The 16368-nt window shown below is 40.2% G+C and overlaps 1 protein-coding gene across 3 annotated transcripts in view; it reads right to left on the bottom strand.

Moving 5' to 3' along the window:
• Positions 1-6955: 6955 nt before the first annotated feature.
• Positions 6956-16368, bottom strand: part of NUP210 (nucleoporin 210) — a 117693-nt gene continuing 108280 nt past the window's right edge. For 2 of the 3 annotated variants that reach the window (XM_037904076.2, XM_043551060.1), the window contains exons 36-40: positions 15420-15670; positions 13047-13263; positions 12306-12401; positions 12118-12198; positions 6956-9132 (exon numbers count right to left, since the gene is read on the bottom strand). In XM_037904076.2, coding sequence (XP_037760004.1) covers positions 9032-9132; positions 12118-12198; positions 12306-12401; positions 13047-13263; positions 15420-15670 — 746 coding nt within the window. In that variant the 3' untranslated portion in view covers positions 6956-9031. Of the gene's footprint in view, positions 9133-12117; positions 12199-12305; positions 12402-13046; positions 13264-15419; positions 15671-16368 lie in introns of those variants that run through there. The other variant, XM_043551061.1, reaches the window with a different exon arrangement.

Raw genomic sequence — 16368 nt, 5'->3', positions numbered from 1 at the left:
CAGTAGTGGGGAAAGAATAGAAAACATTGCTGGGTTTATTGAGAGTGGAAGTGAGGAGTTCACGATAACTCAAATATAATGATGCTGAATATAAAGAAGAATGATAAAATCAGCTCGATACTCTTGCTGTTAATTTTGAGCTTGAAAGCTGGAAGAGAACCTGAAAAACTAAATCCCCATATAAGCCTGGTCCTACCTTTAAGCAGACATGTAGTTCCACTGAAGTCAATAGCTGGAAATTGAAGCTAGACAAATTCGGACTGGAAATTAAGCACACAGTTTTAAGTGAATCTTATTAACCATTAAAACAAATTATCTAGGGAAGATTCCATGTCACTTGAAGTCTTTACTTCAGACAGCCAAAGCTTGTTGAATGATATGGTCCTGCTCAGCCTGACATTATGGGCCTGATGCAGGGATTAGTACGTGAAATGCTCCACTCTGTGCAAGAGCTCAGACTAGAGAGTCACAATGGTCCCTTGTGGCCTTAACATCTACGACTCTGAAGCAGGAGGAATGTTTGTGGGTGATTTAGGTCATGATTAACCTAGCCATGTGACTATGAATGTAAGCTATGTTATTATTAAAACATGAACAAGCCACATTTCTTTCTGGAAAAAAACATTTAAAGTACAGCAATGGATTTTAAAACAACACATTGTTTCACTGATGTACCTGGCACAGTGAACAAATGACGTCTCCGATGTAGTGCACACATCATGAGATTTCATTGCAATTTCAATGCAGTGATGGAACATCCGATTAACATAGCCACAAGCCTAATGCCACAGTAATGACCAGTAACGAAGCAGCTGAGAGTATAAAAGTAGGGTCCAAAACTTACCCTCACTCAGAGGCTCAACAATGGAGCATGGGGGAAAGGGGAATGCTGCCAGCTGTACAGTGGGCCTCTGGAACCATCCTGCTAGCAAAGGGCAGGGTATGTGAGGGAAGCCAGGGCATATGATACGTTCTCCTGTACACACTTTTGCTCCTCTAACAGGAGGCTGTTTGTGCCTTTAGTTCGAGTTGCTGACTGTAGCATATATGCTGGGATCACAGGGATCTAACCACATTCAAGCCAGCAGACCGTGCCCTGTGGGGCTATATTTTATTAGTAGGTGCATTACTAACATCCCACCAACTCAAGGACCTATGTCTCCACAAGGCTACATCAATGTCAGATTCATTCAACCCGTGAAATGAGTGTAACACACCAGAGAACCAGGCTCCTACAGCTCAGTGAAGACCTAGGAGGCACCTGGTCTCACTGGTGAACTTGCATGCAGAGTGAGAGTGGAGGACAGAAGCTTCCTGTGGTATTTCACTACTCCCTCAAGGCACCAATACAACCCAAAGCAAGGTTTAACTTTCACACTTGTATTGACTCTAATGTTTATTTCTCCCATAGTTTTCTACTCAGGAATTTACCTCCGCCCAGCCTATTGAATATTTGTTATTATAAGGTGGTGGGTCTTATGTTATACCCAGTTTCTGCTTGGCACAGCAGACTAAGGTGACTGTCAAGGAGCTCCCTGGTTCTGACCCAGCACTCGCCTTGGCACACATTAGAGCAGTCTGTGGGCCTCTCTAACTAGCTCTAGCTAGCTATAGTTTCCAAAAGGACACACTCTACCAGCAAGGAACAGCCAGAGGGCAGCATGCTCTTGCTACCCTGCAATGCCTCCAGGTGTAGGTTGTAGGAAGGGAGCCATGGGCTGGCTATACTGGCTCTGTGCCCGCTGGTGACTGCCTATGCTAGGGGAATCCTCAGCAAGGGATTCATGGGTGATTTCCATTTCTCCAGCACCTCTTGAGGGGTGCAAAAAGGGAGCCAGACAGGGCAGAAAATCTGCCTCCTCATTTTTAAGTAAACATAGAGCTCAGGAAAGGTGCCAGCTAGACAGCCCAAGAGACTGGAGTTCTTTATTTAATCGACAGAAGAAGCTTCCCCTACAGCAATCATCCCCACGCTTGGCCTGGAAGAACCACCTCTCGCTGTGACATGTGACCACACTTTGGAGAGGAGACTCCCAAAAAGCACATCATTGAATAATGGTAGGTTTTGTGATGTTGCACTAAGAACCAGACTGACCTAAAAACTGTACATTAGAGATTAGTGCGAGAACATCATTCTTTTCACCTGGGCTATTAAACAACGACTGGTGGGCACCAACTGGTCTGGATGCAATGCGCCAACCTAGAGCTGAGACCAAAAGGCCCTTTATCCCATTACCAATTTAATATGCCACCTGTGTACTAAGCATCCTGCACCTTGTTTTGTTGCAGTACAAAGCTCACATACACAAGGATGCTGCTAAATGACCCTGCTTCAGCTAAGCCCTTCCTTGTTTCATTCTCTGGGGCAACAGCATGATACAGGGTTTCTCTATTTAAAAACAAACAAAAAAAAAACATAAAAGGAAAGTGCATAATGTATTATGCAAATTACAACTGATCACATTTTTATGAGGACTGCACACTTATTGCCAGGAGTAAGTAGCTTCCCAGTTGTAGTTTGGGGATAAATCCTTGAAGACAGATCTAAACTACTTAGCAAAGAGCATAGGATTGGAATAAAGTCCTGTACACTAGTTTTGTCTTGGTATGTACATGAAAGGGACAGAAGACCCAAGGCCAACTTAATTTGTAGAAAAAGATTTCAGAAATGTAACAGTAGTGTAGGAATTTCAATAAGTGGGGAGAGATACCTATTATGTTAAGTTCTCTATTCTGGTGTAATCCCCTAAATTATTTCATTGAAATTCATTTACTAACTTTCTTTCACCCCTGTACTAGATAAGAAAAGAACTAGATAAATTCATGGAGAATAGGTCCATCAATGGCTATTAGGCAGGATGGGCAGGGATTGGGTCCCTAGCCTCTGTTTGCCAGAAGCTGGGAATGAGCGACAGGGGATGGATCACTTGATGATTACCTCTTCTGTTCATCCCCTCTGGGACACCTGGCATTGGCCACTGACAGAAGACCGGATACTGGGCTAGATGGACCTTTGGTCTGACCCAGTTTTGCCGTTCTTATGTTCAGCACTTGAAAGTCTGACAATCATAATTCAGTAATCACCACCTGCTTTGTTAGCATGACATGTCCTTCCCCTTGAAGAAAGAGTTCCATCAGTGACATAAGCCACAACTTGAGTAGGACTTAATGATAACTTATTTTAAAACAAGCACTGCCAATTCCTTTTCTAATCCCGGCTGAGCAAATACAGAAAGTGCAGCCGTTATCTTACAGATCAGTTGATTGCACAGTCTGTGACTTTCAGCCTTGCTGAGATAAAGTTTCCTGCTTGTGTGTCATTTTTTACTTTTATGCACCACAGCATTCTAAAAAATATTATAGGAAAATGGATCTTTACAATTGACATACATTTACCATGATCCTTTCCAGACAGAACTGTCTGAATCTATTCTCAGAACAAAGTCAGAAAAATCTACAATCATTTTGCAAGGCTCTTGGGTTAGAAATTTAATAAAACCAATTTTTAAAAAATGTTGGTTTTCATTACTGAAATATTAGCTAAAATTACCTCTCCCTTTTAAAGAATTAAAGATCTCAAAAAACTGTTGCCCATATATTTTATTAAGAAATGGCTTATGTTAAGTCTTTCTTGGTATGCTTTAAAATACACAAAAGAACAAAAGCACTTTGTTATCTTCTAAAATCATTAGCCCAGGAGCTACCCAGGTAACAGAAGCAGAGTGTAAAAATGTTGTGTGGTCTCCAAAACACTTTGGATGCACAAGACGAGGAACTAAATCATCTACGCATGCTGTGTACTGCAAGAAGCTCAAAACAAATCGGAGTTTGTCACACTGGAACAGTGATTTTTTTGGTTTGAGAGTCATCTGAAAACGGAATATGGTTTTCTTGGTTGTTGAATAATTTCTGGTTTGTAGCTCACTCCTGAGCAATACATAACAATTATTAGATATTCTAAGGGCTTGGTCTACACACAGAGTTAAGAAAGTGGATTACGCTAAACTGGAACAGAACACTGTAAACGGTTCCACTCACCACTATAGTGGCCCCAGAATCAGATCATGGTATTACAGGGGTCTTCCTCTCCAGTGCCCCGCTGACCATTTCTTTGGTCCAGAAAGGGACTGTCTGGCTACATCTTCCATGCCAGTCCTCCAGTCAGCTCACCTCTTTCCAGTTCTGTCCCCTACCAGGGTAACAAAAGTCCAACTAAAAAACCCCACACCAACATCCAGACAGAAGATCCTTCTGCCTCCTCAGGCTGTTTCAGTCCCCTGCTCTTCACCCTTACTCCCAGGCCCTGCAGAGCTCCCTCTTTGCTCCTTTGTCTGAGCACTGCCTTCCAGGGCACTCCCCCCCCCCCAAGCCCTTCTTCCTAGCTTGTTTCCTCACAGCTTCCCCTCTCCTGGGACTCTGGTAGTTTCCTCCCAGGGACTCTGTTCTTCTCACAGGCCCTATCGTCAGGCCTCCCACAGGAGCCTGACCTGCTCTCTGTGGTCCTCGCCAGCCTGCCTTCAAAAGGCCCCTCCCAGAGAAAATGAACTCCCCTTGCTCCTCTCTCCTGGGTCTCCTCCCTCACTGAGATCTCTTCCCTCTCTATGTGGTCCACCCTGACCCTTTCACAGCTGGGATCACTAGTTGTAATTAAGCCACTCCATCAGGATCAGCTGGGGATAACTGCTATGCCACAGCCAAGACCGAGCCTGTTTCCGTTAAAGGATTGATCAGCCAGCCTGTGACAGGGGCTTTTATTCTGGAATAAGAGCATCTGCACATGGAGTTATTCAGGATTAGCTATTGTGCTTTAAATTCACATCCTACTTTAATCTGAATTAACTTTCAAGTACAGACAACCCTGAGTAATAGCTGCTTGGACTGGCCACATTTATTTCAGGGCGTGTTTCTGTTCCCTCGCTACATGAGCATAACTCTTAGAATCAGGTTGCCAGTACAAATATTTGCAATTATCAATTTAAACTATTTGTTTCCTGGACATTTCCTGCAGTAGTCACTTACCACTCGCTGCTGAAGCCACCATTTCTGCCACTGAACTCATTCAACTGGATATTCAGAGAAGTAAACACAAAGTTGTAAACAGACCAAGTCATTTGTTCAGAAATTTGAATATTCACAGATTTGGGTTTTGATTTTTTCCCCTTCAGTATGCAACCAGTTCTATGTCAACCAATGAAGGATTCTATTCACTGTAAGAACCAATACTAGGAAATAATTTTGCTGATTAACCAAAAGCCATTGCAACAAAGACTGAATCCTGATCCCACTCAAGGCAATGGCAAAATTCCTAGAGAACTTAAATCATAGAATCATAGGACTGAAAGGGACCTCGAGAGGTCATCTGGTCCAGTTCCCTGCACTCATGGCAGGACTAAGTATTAATGGACCAGGACTTGGCCTTATGTGCTCCACTGACATTTTGTCATAGCATCACAGTACAAGAATCAATTTAACTCATGCACAATGTTTATGACTCCACTGGAAAGTACTCATCATAGCTGCAAATTCATCAGCTTACAATAAATGTATGAGAAAGAAATCACAGCATTAGGTGCAGAAAGCCTGAACCTTATTCTAGTCAAATTGTTCTTTTAAGAAAAGATTGAGTTTACAGTGGCAGAAATTTGTTTAGACAAAGAGCGCTTACATCTCCAAATAACCTTCCAGAGCACCAGTGGTTTGATGCGACCATACAGGGCTCTAACTCAAAAGCTTTGTTTCCTCTTGTGGCAAGCCATTTCATGAACCAAGCCATTTTGCTTTTAGAGTTTTCCCCCCCTTGACCCTGAGCACTAGCAATTTAAGGTAAGTCACCATTAGGGCAGTTGGATGCATGCCAAGAAACTACATATAGGGGCCCCAAGAGGTGTAATATACAACAAGCTGTTCCCAAAGCACTCCACCCAAGTCATTTAATACTTAGAGCAGTTCACTTAATTAAATACATACAACACAGAACTGGTGGCCTAGACTAGGAAGAGACTAAGTACTGGAACAGAGGAGACATTTTTATGTTGAGGAGAATAAACCTGTCTATAAGCATTTCTAAAGTACTTATCACCATAGCAACTCGGTATCTCTCAGATATCTTTAGCTCTCTCTAAGAGGAAAAAATTGCCATTTTTCTGAAAAACCCAAGTTAGAGCTGTGGAAACTAAGGCATCCTTTACCATCACTGAACACAAGGGAATTGAGATGTTCCGCAGAGCTGACTGAAAAAGAGACCTACCCATTTTAGATGAAAATTTGACAAAAATATTTAAATAGAAAATTACATTTTTGAGGAAAGATTTAACAAACAACCCCTCAAAATTTGGAAAATGTTGACCAACTCTAATGTTGAGGAACTCAAAGGAAAGGACCCAGAGTCCTCCCCACCATTTCAATCACAGAAGATTTATGGAATTCCTCACCTATTTCAGATGAGAACTCTCAGCCACTCCCTGTCAAGTTCATAAAAAAAGAACAGAATCAAAGGATAATCTGGACACCTCATCTGGATATATCAGAAGAAATCAGCTGCAAGATATAAGTGTAGGTGACAGCCACTAACTTGCATTTAACGCTGCTGTTCATGGGCTTAACCAAATGTTTTGCTTCATTCTATAGTTATATTCTTTACAGATCAGTTCAACTCTGCAAAGTGCCTTAGTAAAAATGGCATCCTGGGGGTTCCATCTTACCTGTATTTCAGTGATTCCATGTCAAATTTGCTCAGTTTACAAGTAAAAGGTTTTTTTTTAAACCCCTTCAATTGGTAAATTTACACACTCACTTTTGGTTTGGACAGTCAAGATAGATTATTTTTCTCATACCACCTGTAAAATCCTGTAGGGCAAATTACACTTTCAGTGGCACCTGCATTATCCTGCTGTCTCCAAACTAAGCCATAAATTACACCAGTTATAATAGAATGTAATATATATAATAGAATATGTTAAGGAATCTTATAAAGCTTTATTAAATAAAACAAGTATAAACACTCATATTTACATTCAAACTCTCCATTTTAAGGAACACCAGCATGTAAGGCACATCTGTATTTCTCCAACACTAGTAACTAAATTATACAAAACCCCACAAAGGAATACTATTGAACAATGTGGCATTTTCCAGTAATACCGTGTAAAAAAAATCTACATGCCACAGAATTTGTCTGTGTATACATTCATGTCTTTCGAATATTTGCCTGTATAATCTTGCATATTTGATATATTTCTCACAAGAAGATCTGAATGTTTTACTGGCTCACACTGTAATGACACAATATTATGTTCTTTATAACAGATCACTTGTGACTACCTTCATCGAACTTTTTGTTGGTTTTTTGACAATTCACAACTAAGGAAATTATTCACAGTTGCCACTCTGACAGTATTACATACATGTAAACAAAGCCTGAGGCTGAGGGTGATAGCTGCAAAACACTGCCCACGGGATGAAAGAAAATGACCAATAATTCAATTTAATCATCAGAGGATTTAATATACCACAACTGAGGTAATTTTTCCCTCCTCGGAGCAATATTTTAAAGCTATGGCTTGAAAATCACTCTCTTCTCATGTTTTAAAATAAACGTGTAAAAATCTCACTCGTGTATACTTTGTAGGCAGTCTTCTGAAAAGCACAGCATGTCTGAGCTTGTGCAGTGATCTACCTCCTGGTTTAGTAAAGTAGCTTCTGACTTTTCTGTCGATAACGCGGTTTGAGTCATATGGGCCTGTTCTAGCCAATCAAAACTTAAAAAAACAGAACAAAAAATAAAATAGTTTACTACCTCTGCAATATGCTGAATACACTTATTACAAATAGCTGTTATACAGTAAGCACTCTTTTTACTATTAGATAAGATATTAATTATACTGTGCTCTGCTTGTACACACCATTAATAGCTAGTAGTAAAAGTCAACATTTTTAGGGTGCCCATATTGTACCAGAGACAAACAGGTTAAACTAACTGAAATTCATATTTCATTTTTATCACATAACGTGCCACTTAGTTCACAATGCAGTAACCGGGGCAGTGGTGATGCATGGAGGCTCAGTGTCTGCTGAGGTACCTATATTTCTAAAATCAAATCAATAAAAATACACTGTTCTTCATGTTTGTATTAACAAATAAAGAGCCAAAAACAAATGAAAAATAACTGCCTTCAATCAAAAAGATTTGCATACTCCTTTGTAATAATTCTAGAAATCTTCATTCATAAATTATGGTTACTCTAGAAAGGCACATGCTTTTTAGCATTCTCGGCCATTAGCGCAGGAGAGTACAGTAACCATAAATATACTGCAATAGTACCTATGGGGAGCCATAGTTATAATTTTCTGTAAAAAAAAAAGAAAGAAAAACAGACTAATCTATTCACAGTTATTACAGTATTTCTTATTTTTAAACTGGCAAATAATGAAGCTAAATCACATTGTAAGGCTAAAATATAAGAACACTTGTCAGTGCAGTACATTCCTGAGTCTCATGATGATAATACTGGAGCCCAAAGAAAACTTTAGTCCTTTGAAACACAGACTCCATCACATTTTTGGCTCACATCTTATCCGTTTTACTATTTCCCTTCTTTGAAAACCATGTTAAAAGAAAGTTAATGTCCACAAGAAGCAAATAAAAAAAAGGCAATACTTTAACCACTTTCTTCTAAGTGTACCTTCTAATTGCATGAAGCATGCAGGAAAGCTAGCTTAGCACAGAGAAAGCTAATTGTCCAGTCATCTTTGTCAACTGACCATAACATAAAAGACACAGGAACAGATTTTATAGGATTGAAAGCATCCCCTTAAAAAACTGAAGAGCATTATTATGCATTAAAAAAAACAGGTGTTGCACAGTATATTACACTGCATTTTTAGGATGACTTGCATTACACCGAGCATTTGGAAGTTTTTAAACCTAGCTGAGAATTTTCCAGAGTGAAATGAGTTTACTACGAGTAAAAGCATTGACTTTTCTTTTAACCCAAGTATATGTCCTTGTGCAGATGAGTCCTGTAGTCTTTCTTTAATGTGAAGCATAACCAGTACTCCATAGCCTGGAGGGAGGACTGTTTTTTCTATCTGAGGATGAAGGACTGAGCGACGTTGCAGATGAAACAGAAAAACCTACAGTCGTGGAGAAATAGAGAAAACAATCATATTAAAGAAGGGGAGGGGGAGTGAGGGAGTGAAAAACCAACAGCTGCTCTTAGATTGGATTAACACTGGAAAGGGAGTCTAAGAACTCACTGAAAATAAAGCTCTACCTTTATATTGTGAGGTATATTTTTATCAAATGAGAATGATGGGACTTCTGTATTTCTTCTCACAAGCAACATGAATTAATGCATTGATAAAACCCCTGAGGCCCACATATATATTTCATTTCAGTAAATAATGACAGTAACTAATAATCTGGGTTTGTTTTACCTCACTCTGAATACCCCAAAAGTCATTAATATGAAGCAAGGCTCCAGTTCAGCAAAATACTCAAGCATGTGCTTAACTATAAGCAAGTAGTCCCAACTGAAATAAACTCGATTATTCGTGTATTTACGTGCATTGCTGACTCAGGGTCCTACACCGCAATAGGTATTCAGTGACTTCTGTGTGAAACTGATTGATCTGTTGTTGTTTTTTTTTGTGAAAGTTAATGTGATTTTTTTCAGTAATTAATTTTATGTGGTTATTGACCATCTGATGTTTTGATTTTCCATGGCAGTTCAAGAAACTGAACATTTGTCATGGGCAGGTACATGGAAACTCAAATGCACACAAAAAGTCATAGCAAGGAAGAAAAAGAATATGAACAGTGTTGCAAAAAGTAAAAGAAGAGGATGAGTACGTGGTGAGGTTTGCAAAACTAATCCTACTTAGTGGGAGTGAGAGGTTTGCGAATTCTCTTTCACCTCAACCAATGACTCACCTTAACACGTCACAAGCAAATTTAGGTCTATACTGGAAGTAGGTAAATCTCTATCACTATTTAATAGGGGAACTTAAGGTGCATAGCTACATTCAAGTTCACACAGCAAGTCAGTGTCAGAGACATGATTAGAAGCCAAGTCTCTTGACAGCTAGATCTATTTTTCCCGAAATAATTTCAAAATGTAGTAAAACTGAACAAAATCTTGTGAACTCTTTGCAAGCCCCAAACCAGGCACATGTCAAGAAAAGATTTTGGTACGAAAATTTCACCCAGCTGTAGTTGTTTTAGCTACTTTCTGTTTTGTCCAAACAGAATAAACAGCACATTGGCACCTGAAGCCTAGATTTTTGGATAAGTCTGAATGTACAGTAGTGGGAGCTCTGGCTCTAACAGCATCAACAGAACAGTTGGTCTATCATGTCCGAATTCATTAATCCAGGGTTTTAAATAATTGCTTTTTCTGGCCAAGGGTTAAAAAGGAACAAGGCAAAATGGGAGGTCCTGCAGGTGCTGTTTGAAGATGTGTGGTGGGAGTAAGAATTTCTTTGGAAGTTTGGTAATTTTATTCCCTGTATGTTACTTTCTGTTCTCTGACCCCTGGAGCAGTTTAGTGATGCTTGTGGCAATTCTTTTTTAAGATTTTCAGTGGCATGGGAAAGCAGGAGACAAGGAGAAGCAAGTGAAAGGCTCCTCCAGTTTTCCTTGCACCTGGCTTTCTTAATCACTTCCTTCATCCCAGATAGGGTGACCACACAGCAAATGTGAAAAATTGGGATGGGGGTAGGGGGTAATAGGAGCCTATATAAGAAAAAGACCCACAAATTGGGACTGTCCCTATAAAATTGGGACATCTGGTCACCCTAATCCCAGACCAGATATATTCTTCCATTTTTTTCAGCAATTTTTTGTAGCTAGTGAGGCTTCCAGCCCTTCTGCACTCTGTTCCCATGGATTTAACACTGGGACCTTCACTTTAATTGAAGGCAAAGAAGTTTCCTTCTCTGCTCTACGTAGGACTATGCAGAGGAGGAAGTTTCCCTCTGCAGTAAGCTGGATACTTCACAAGGTTAATTTAATACATGAAACATTGTAGAAGATACTGTAGAGATGATCACTAAGACAACTGAAATCCCGGGTAATTAATTTTGATTCCTTGCAGGCCCTTGCTCAGACTTTAATAAAGGGTAATGTAATGCCAAGGAGGAAGAAAGAAAACCTAAGCTCATTTTACTAATTATAAGAAGAATTTTGAGTATTTTCCAGTTATGCTAGGCTTGATTTCCAAATTAAATTTAAATAGTCTCTCTGCTCATTGTTTTCCTTTTTAAAGAAGGGAACATGCCACTACTTTCCACATTTTCTTTTCTTTCCTGACACACTTGGCAGTGATGATGGTAAAAGCTTTTGGGATTCTTGACCTTGCCTGAATCTTCTATGATCAACAATGGAGCCTGAAGCATTACTAAACCCTTTCACCCAGGGCACTCTTTTGGCTAACCTTCATTCCACCAAGGATATGTTACAAACAAACAAAAAAAAAACTTATAAATAAAAGTGTGTCTGTTCTGCCATAGAGGGACTGAAATCTCCATTACAGCATAGGAAACTGCACTGAAACCCTCTTAGTGGAATTTCCCAAAGATCGCGACTAAGACAAGGTGTTAAAAATTTCTCTCTCAATCAGGAGTGCAACTACTGACAGTCAAAGAATTCTGATTTTTCTTTATGTTTCTGATCAAACCTAAGTATGTACCCAAAGTAACATTGGGATTTCTGATGTGCATGTTACATAAAAGGCAAAGTAACATCCATAGAAAGTCTTGAGCTATGGGGGCTTTTGTCACTGGATTCCATAGGAACAGGATTTGGACCTTAGTTTTCCCACTACTGCAGGGAATTTTTTCCCAAGTATTTCTTGCAAAATACCATTTAATGATCCTGATTCTAGTCTCCATCACAAAAATGTAAATCACAAGTATTTCCACTGAGGTCTAAGGAGTCACACCAGTGTAGAACAGATGTGTGAGAAAACAGAATCAGGACCACAAAAAGTTGTATGGTGCTTAGATGCCAGCCTTGTAATTTATTTCAGGATACAGGCTTCTCTTAGTGCAACCTCCTTGCACTAATTCAGATGCAATATCTAGGGTAATTAATTAATTTTATTTATAACAGCTGCTTACTGTTATAGCTGTGTTGAGGTGTCCTTGGGGTAAATGCTGGATAAGTGTTCTGTTCTTTTGGGGAGAAAACTGCATGGTAGGCTGAAAGACATTATCAAAAACATTTCAGAGTGGAAATTATTCCTTTAAATCACAGCTAAAATGTTTAAAAGTTAGGAAAATATTATTGAAGCTTTTTACTCTCTTACCTATGATCATAACAGCTGTCCCTGCCAGCAGTGCAAACAGTGTGAAGAACATTACTTGATAGGAATCAAGGAAGTGTTGGAATAAGCTGGCTCCGTCTGTGGAACCGATTGAAAAGGAGAGATATCATATGATGTTATAAATAGCATTGTATCTTTTTAATCCCCTCTACTGACAACTGGGCTCTTTTCCTAGTTTTTTTCTATTTCACTTTGAATATTTATTTGTTCATGATACATTTTATTAGTTTAAATAACATGACTGACTTAGATTACAATGGCAAATTCCACTATAATGTTTAAAATGTGCTTGTCGGTGATAACTCAAAATAGACTGAAATGTCACACACATTGTTCCCACATCAACCCACTAATCAGTTTTGGAAATGCCAACCACATTTGAGAGTATGTAAAAATTAAAGCAAGAAGTACTGTTGGATACTATAGCATTACGGAACTTATGTCAGCTGGAATGGGCAAGCAGCCATTAGAGAGTATATTCCAAAGACAGTAATTGGACTGACCCAGAAAGGGAAATGTGTCCAGCTTCAGCCACAAGGAGCATTTGCATGCAAACCTTGCTGTTAGAATATTAGTGTTTATCTTACATATCAGGCAACTTTTTAGCTGACTGTTACCCCAGCTCAAATCTAAGCCACACTAAGTTCTACACCATCACCTTGAACACTAATGAACATTGGAGATTTATTCTGACACATGAAACACACAGACAGATAAACTTACGTCTCATTGGCTCACTTCTCTCAGCTACATAGATCACTGTCACCGGTACAGTGATAGACTGGTCAGTCACTGGGCTAGATATGGTAAGAATGGTTGATAAGGACTCCTGGCTTGGAACTCTTGAATCAGATACACTAACAGTGTAGATTACATAACTAGGCAGTCCATACGATTTCTCCTTCTCAAAGGCCTTCACCACTGGTGACCCACATTTCACCTGCAAGACAAACATACTGTCCGAACAAGCACTGTGCACACCCTCTTTTCCTGGTTCTATGCCAATGAGATGCATAAGAATTACCACTCTCTTGGAAGGAAAATTTGCTTCAAAGAGGAGCAAATGCTGTAACCATAGAGCTATACCACCAAACATCCTCAGAGTCACTCTCCCTCTCTGCTCGCACAACTATCCATTGCCGTTTCAGTATTGCTGCTGCTACTTTTGGTAAACCCTCTCTTGCAAGCCTGGAGAAGAGCATGGATGTGAACTCCCCACACAGTAGCATATGAAAGTAATATCATCCTGCCAGGGCATGAAACAAACGTGAATGATCATCAACTAAACTAGTAAAACTAGCTGTACCGTTCGGTAACAAAGTGAAAACAGAAAAATGTTTTCACTCCCTGCTCCCTACCTGTTGCATAACCTCCAGGGTTACTTGTAATAATACTTCTACAACACAATAAATGTAACAGTATATTTCCACATAGAAATGTGATTCTCAACATAAGAATAGCCATACTGGGTCAGACCAAAGGTCCATCTAGCCAGTATCCTGTCTTCTGTCAGTGACCAATGCCAGGTGCTCCAGAGGGAATGAACAGGACAGGTAATCATCAAGTGATCCATCCCCTGTCGCCCATTCCCAGCTTCTGGCAAACAGAGGCTAGGGACACCATCCCTGCCTATCCTGGCTTCTCAAGTTGGTGGATACAAGAATGTTAACGTCAGCTACAGTACTTAAAAGATCCTCCTATCCTTCTACAAATTAAATCTTTCTACTGTCGGGTAATGTCAATACAGTGAGTCAAATACTAAAATGCTTTAAAAAACTCAGCAAGGTTGATGAACACAGGGTATTATTATTTTAATATCAGATCTCAAATTTTATGATGAGTTTCTGCATTTAGTCCCTGGGGCGAGAGGAAAAACAATCAAATATTAGATATGCCCAAATATGGTTTACTTAGCTGGAGAAAATACACACAACTGTATGTGCACAATTACAAAAACTAGTGTTTTAATCTTTCCCCTCTGTAGAGATTATAAATGTCTGCAGTTCACACCACAGCAGGTACTGTCAGAAGACATTTTTGGATTTTAAAGGTCATGCATGTATCAGTACATAAAACCAGAGAATCATAGCAGTTACAGATGGCAAAGAATTGAGTCAGTCCACAGAAAGTGCAGCACATGGTCTCTGGATAGATGTTAAACTAGCAAACATGATACTTTATTTTTATCCAAAGCCAGGTCTGTTTGGGCTTCTCACAATAGCTACTAAGAATGGACCTAACAATCCACACAAGTATAACAATGGGCAACGGGTTATAGCTGGTTCTGATGGGGTGTAGGGGAACTAACTGCTCCCTAACACATAGGGGGTTAAATTCCAGCTACACCTTCTCCTCCCTTGCATAGGTGTCTAGGGGAAGATTTATGAGCAGGGCTGCTGGAAAGAGAAAATGGCTCTGGGAAGGCTCTATGCTAGCAGAGCTGCTGGGGGGAAGAGGGTGGTGGGTGAACCTCAGGTCAGGAAATCTCCCTCTTGTGTTTCGCTCAGGCCCATTTGTTCCGATTTATGATGAGAAAGGTTTTACCCCTGCTGAAAAATCCTGCCAATTCAGCTACTTGATTTCTCCTGAGACACCTCATTAATTTACACGCCGCCTCCTGGGACTATCATCGTATACATGCCCTGACCTTGTGTTGTTATATTTTTTGTGACGTGCCGTGTATATTTACACTATGGGCTACTCTGTGACTTGCATGGCACACACGGGAAAGCAAGAGCCCCTCCTTACATACTTGCATGGGCTACCTGGGCCTGGCCACACAGATGGGCAAACATTCCCAACCTCAGGCAGGCACCAGTCCCCATGACAAGCTGGTCAGCACCACTGAGCAAGTAAGGGTGTGTGTGTGTGTGTTATAATTTGCTATAGGAATAAGCCAGCCATAAATGACTCCTCCCCTGGAGCAAGGGAAAAGCATGGAGGGCATTATGCATCAGAGGGATGAGAGAGTCACATTGCCTCCTGGAAATACTCCCAGGCTGATGACGTTTACACACTGGCCCCTTGCTCACAAATGCACCCAACGGCTCAATACAGCCTTAAATATGTAATGAGAATTTGCCGTGACATACTCACCTCCAGTTTGTCAAGAATTTCAGTGGCTCCAAATATTTTCAAGTCAGAGCTTGTGTAATGGTTACTTAAGAGAATTTCAGTCTGATCAGCATAAAACCCTGGATTGAATGGCACTTCAGCGCTGATCTGCTCTCCAGAGAAATGGCTGCCCTGGACTGAAGCCGTAACTATGAGAGCAGTTTTGCTCATGCTCAGATGCTTTAGCTGCTTGTCAGTAAGTCTGTGCATTGTAATGGAACAGGTATAGTGTCCTATAAAGATGAAAACAGTTCAACCCTTGTTAATTTACTTGAGTTTCTTTATTGTTTTTCTCTTCACACCCAAGAACATTTCTTGGGGAAAAGGGGAGACTTTAGAGGGGAACAGAATAAGGAGAAGGTGGTGCCCTGACAAACCACAATGGAAAGGGTGTCCCAAGAGTGGAAAAAGGCATGAAGGTGCAGTGGAAAAATGGGACCCTAGGATGCAGCATACCAATAATTCCCAGTGGTACTGAATTAGAAGACTCCCTTCATTTAAAATTGTTCATGTGCCCAGCTGGTTTGAACCAAATTTTGAGTGCATGATTACTGGGAACATTGGATCAAATGCTTTATTCCAATGCAAGTATAACAACATATACTCTGTTCTCTTCATCCATCTAGCCAACAACCATCATCATAAACTTTGTCTGGTATGATTTGTTCTTTAGAAACCCATCCTGCATATTGCCTTATTGCACACTGCTTCATTACTGCTCAGATATTCAGTGATTCCCTCCAACTCCTTAAACGTCATCCCATTAGATTACTAAAATAAATAAAAAAAGAATCCCAAAGTGAGCCGAGTGGATATTAACAGTACAAGCTGATTTTCTCATTCACATCAATTTCCTTGCCATTTTCTCCACCACTTGTATCACAAGACAGATGCTTTTCTCAAGAACAGTTTGAGGGGGAGGGAGTAACCA

The sequence above is a fragment of the Chelonia mydas genome, chromosome 7 (assembly GCF_015237465.2).
Source record: "Chelonia mydas isolate rCheMyd1 chromosome 7, rCheMyd1.pri.v2, whole genome shotgun sequence".
Taxonomy (NCBI): domain Eukaryota; kingdom Metazoa; phylum Chordata; order Testudines; family Cheloniidae; genus Chelonia; species Chelonia mydas.
Note: the sequence above shows the minus strand (reverse complement) of the source record. Positions and strands in the feature narration are given on the sequence as shown.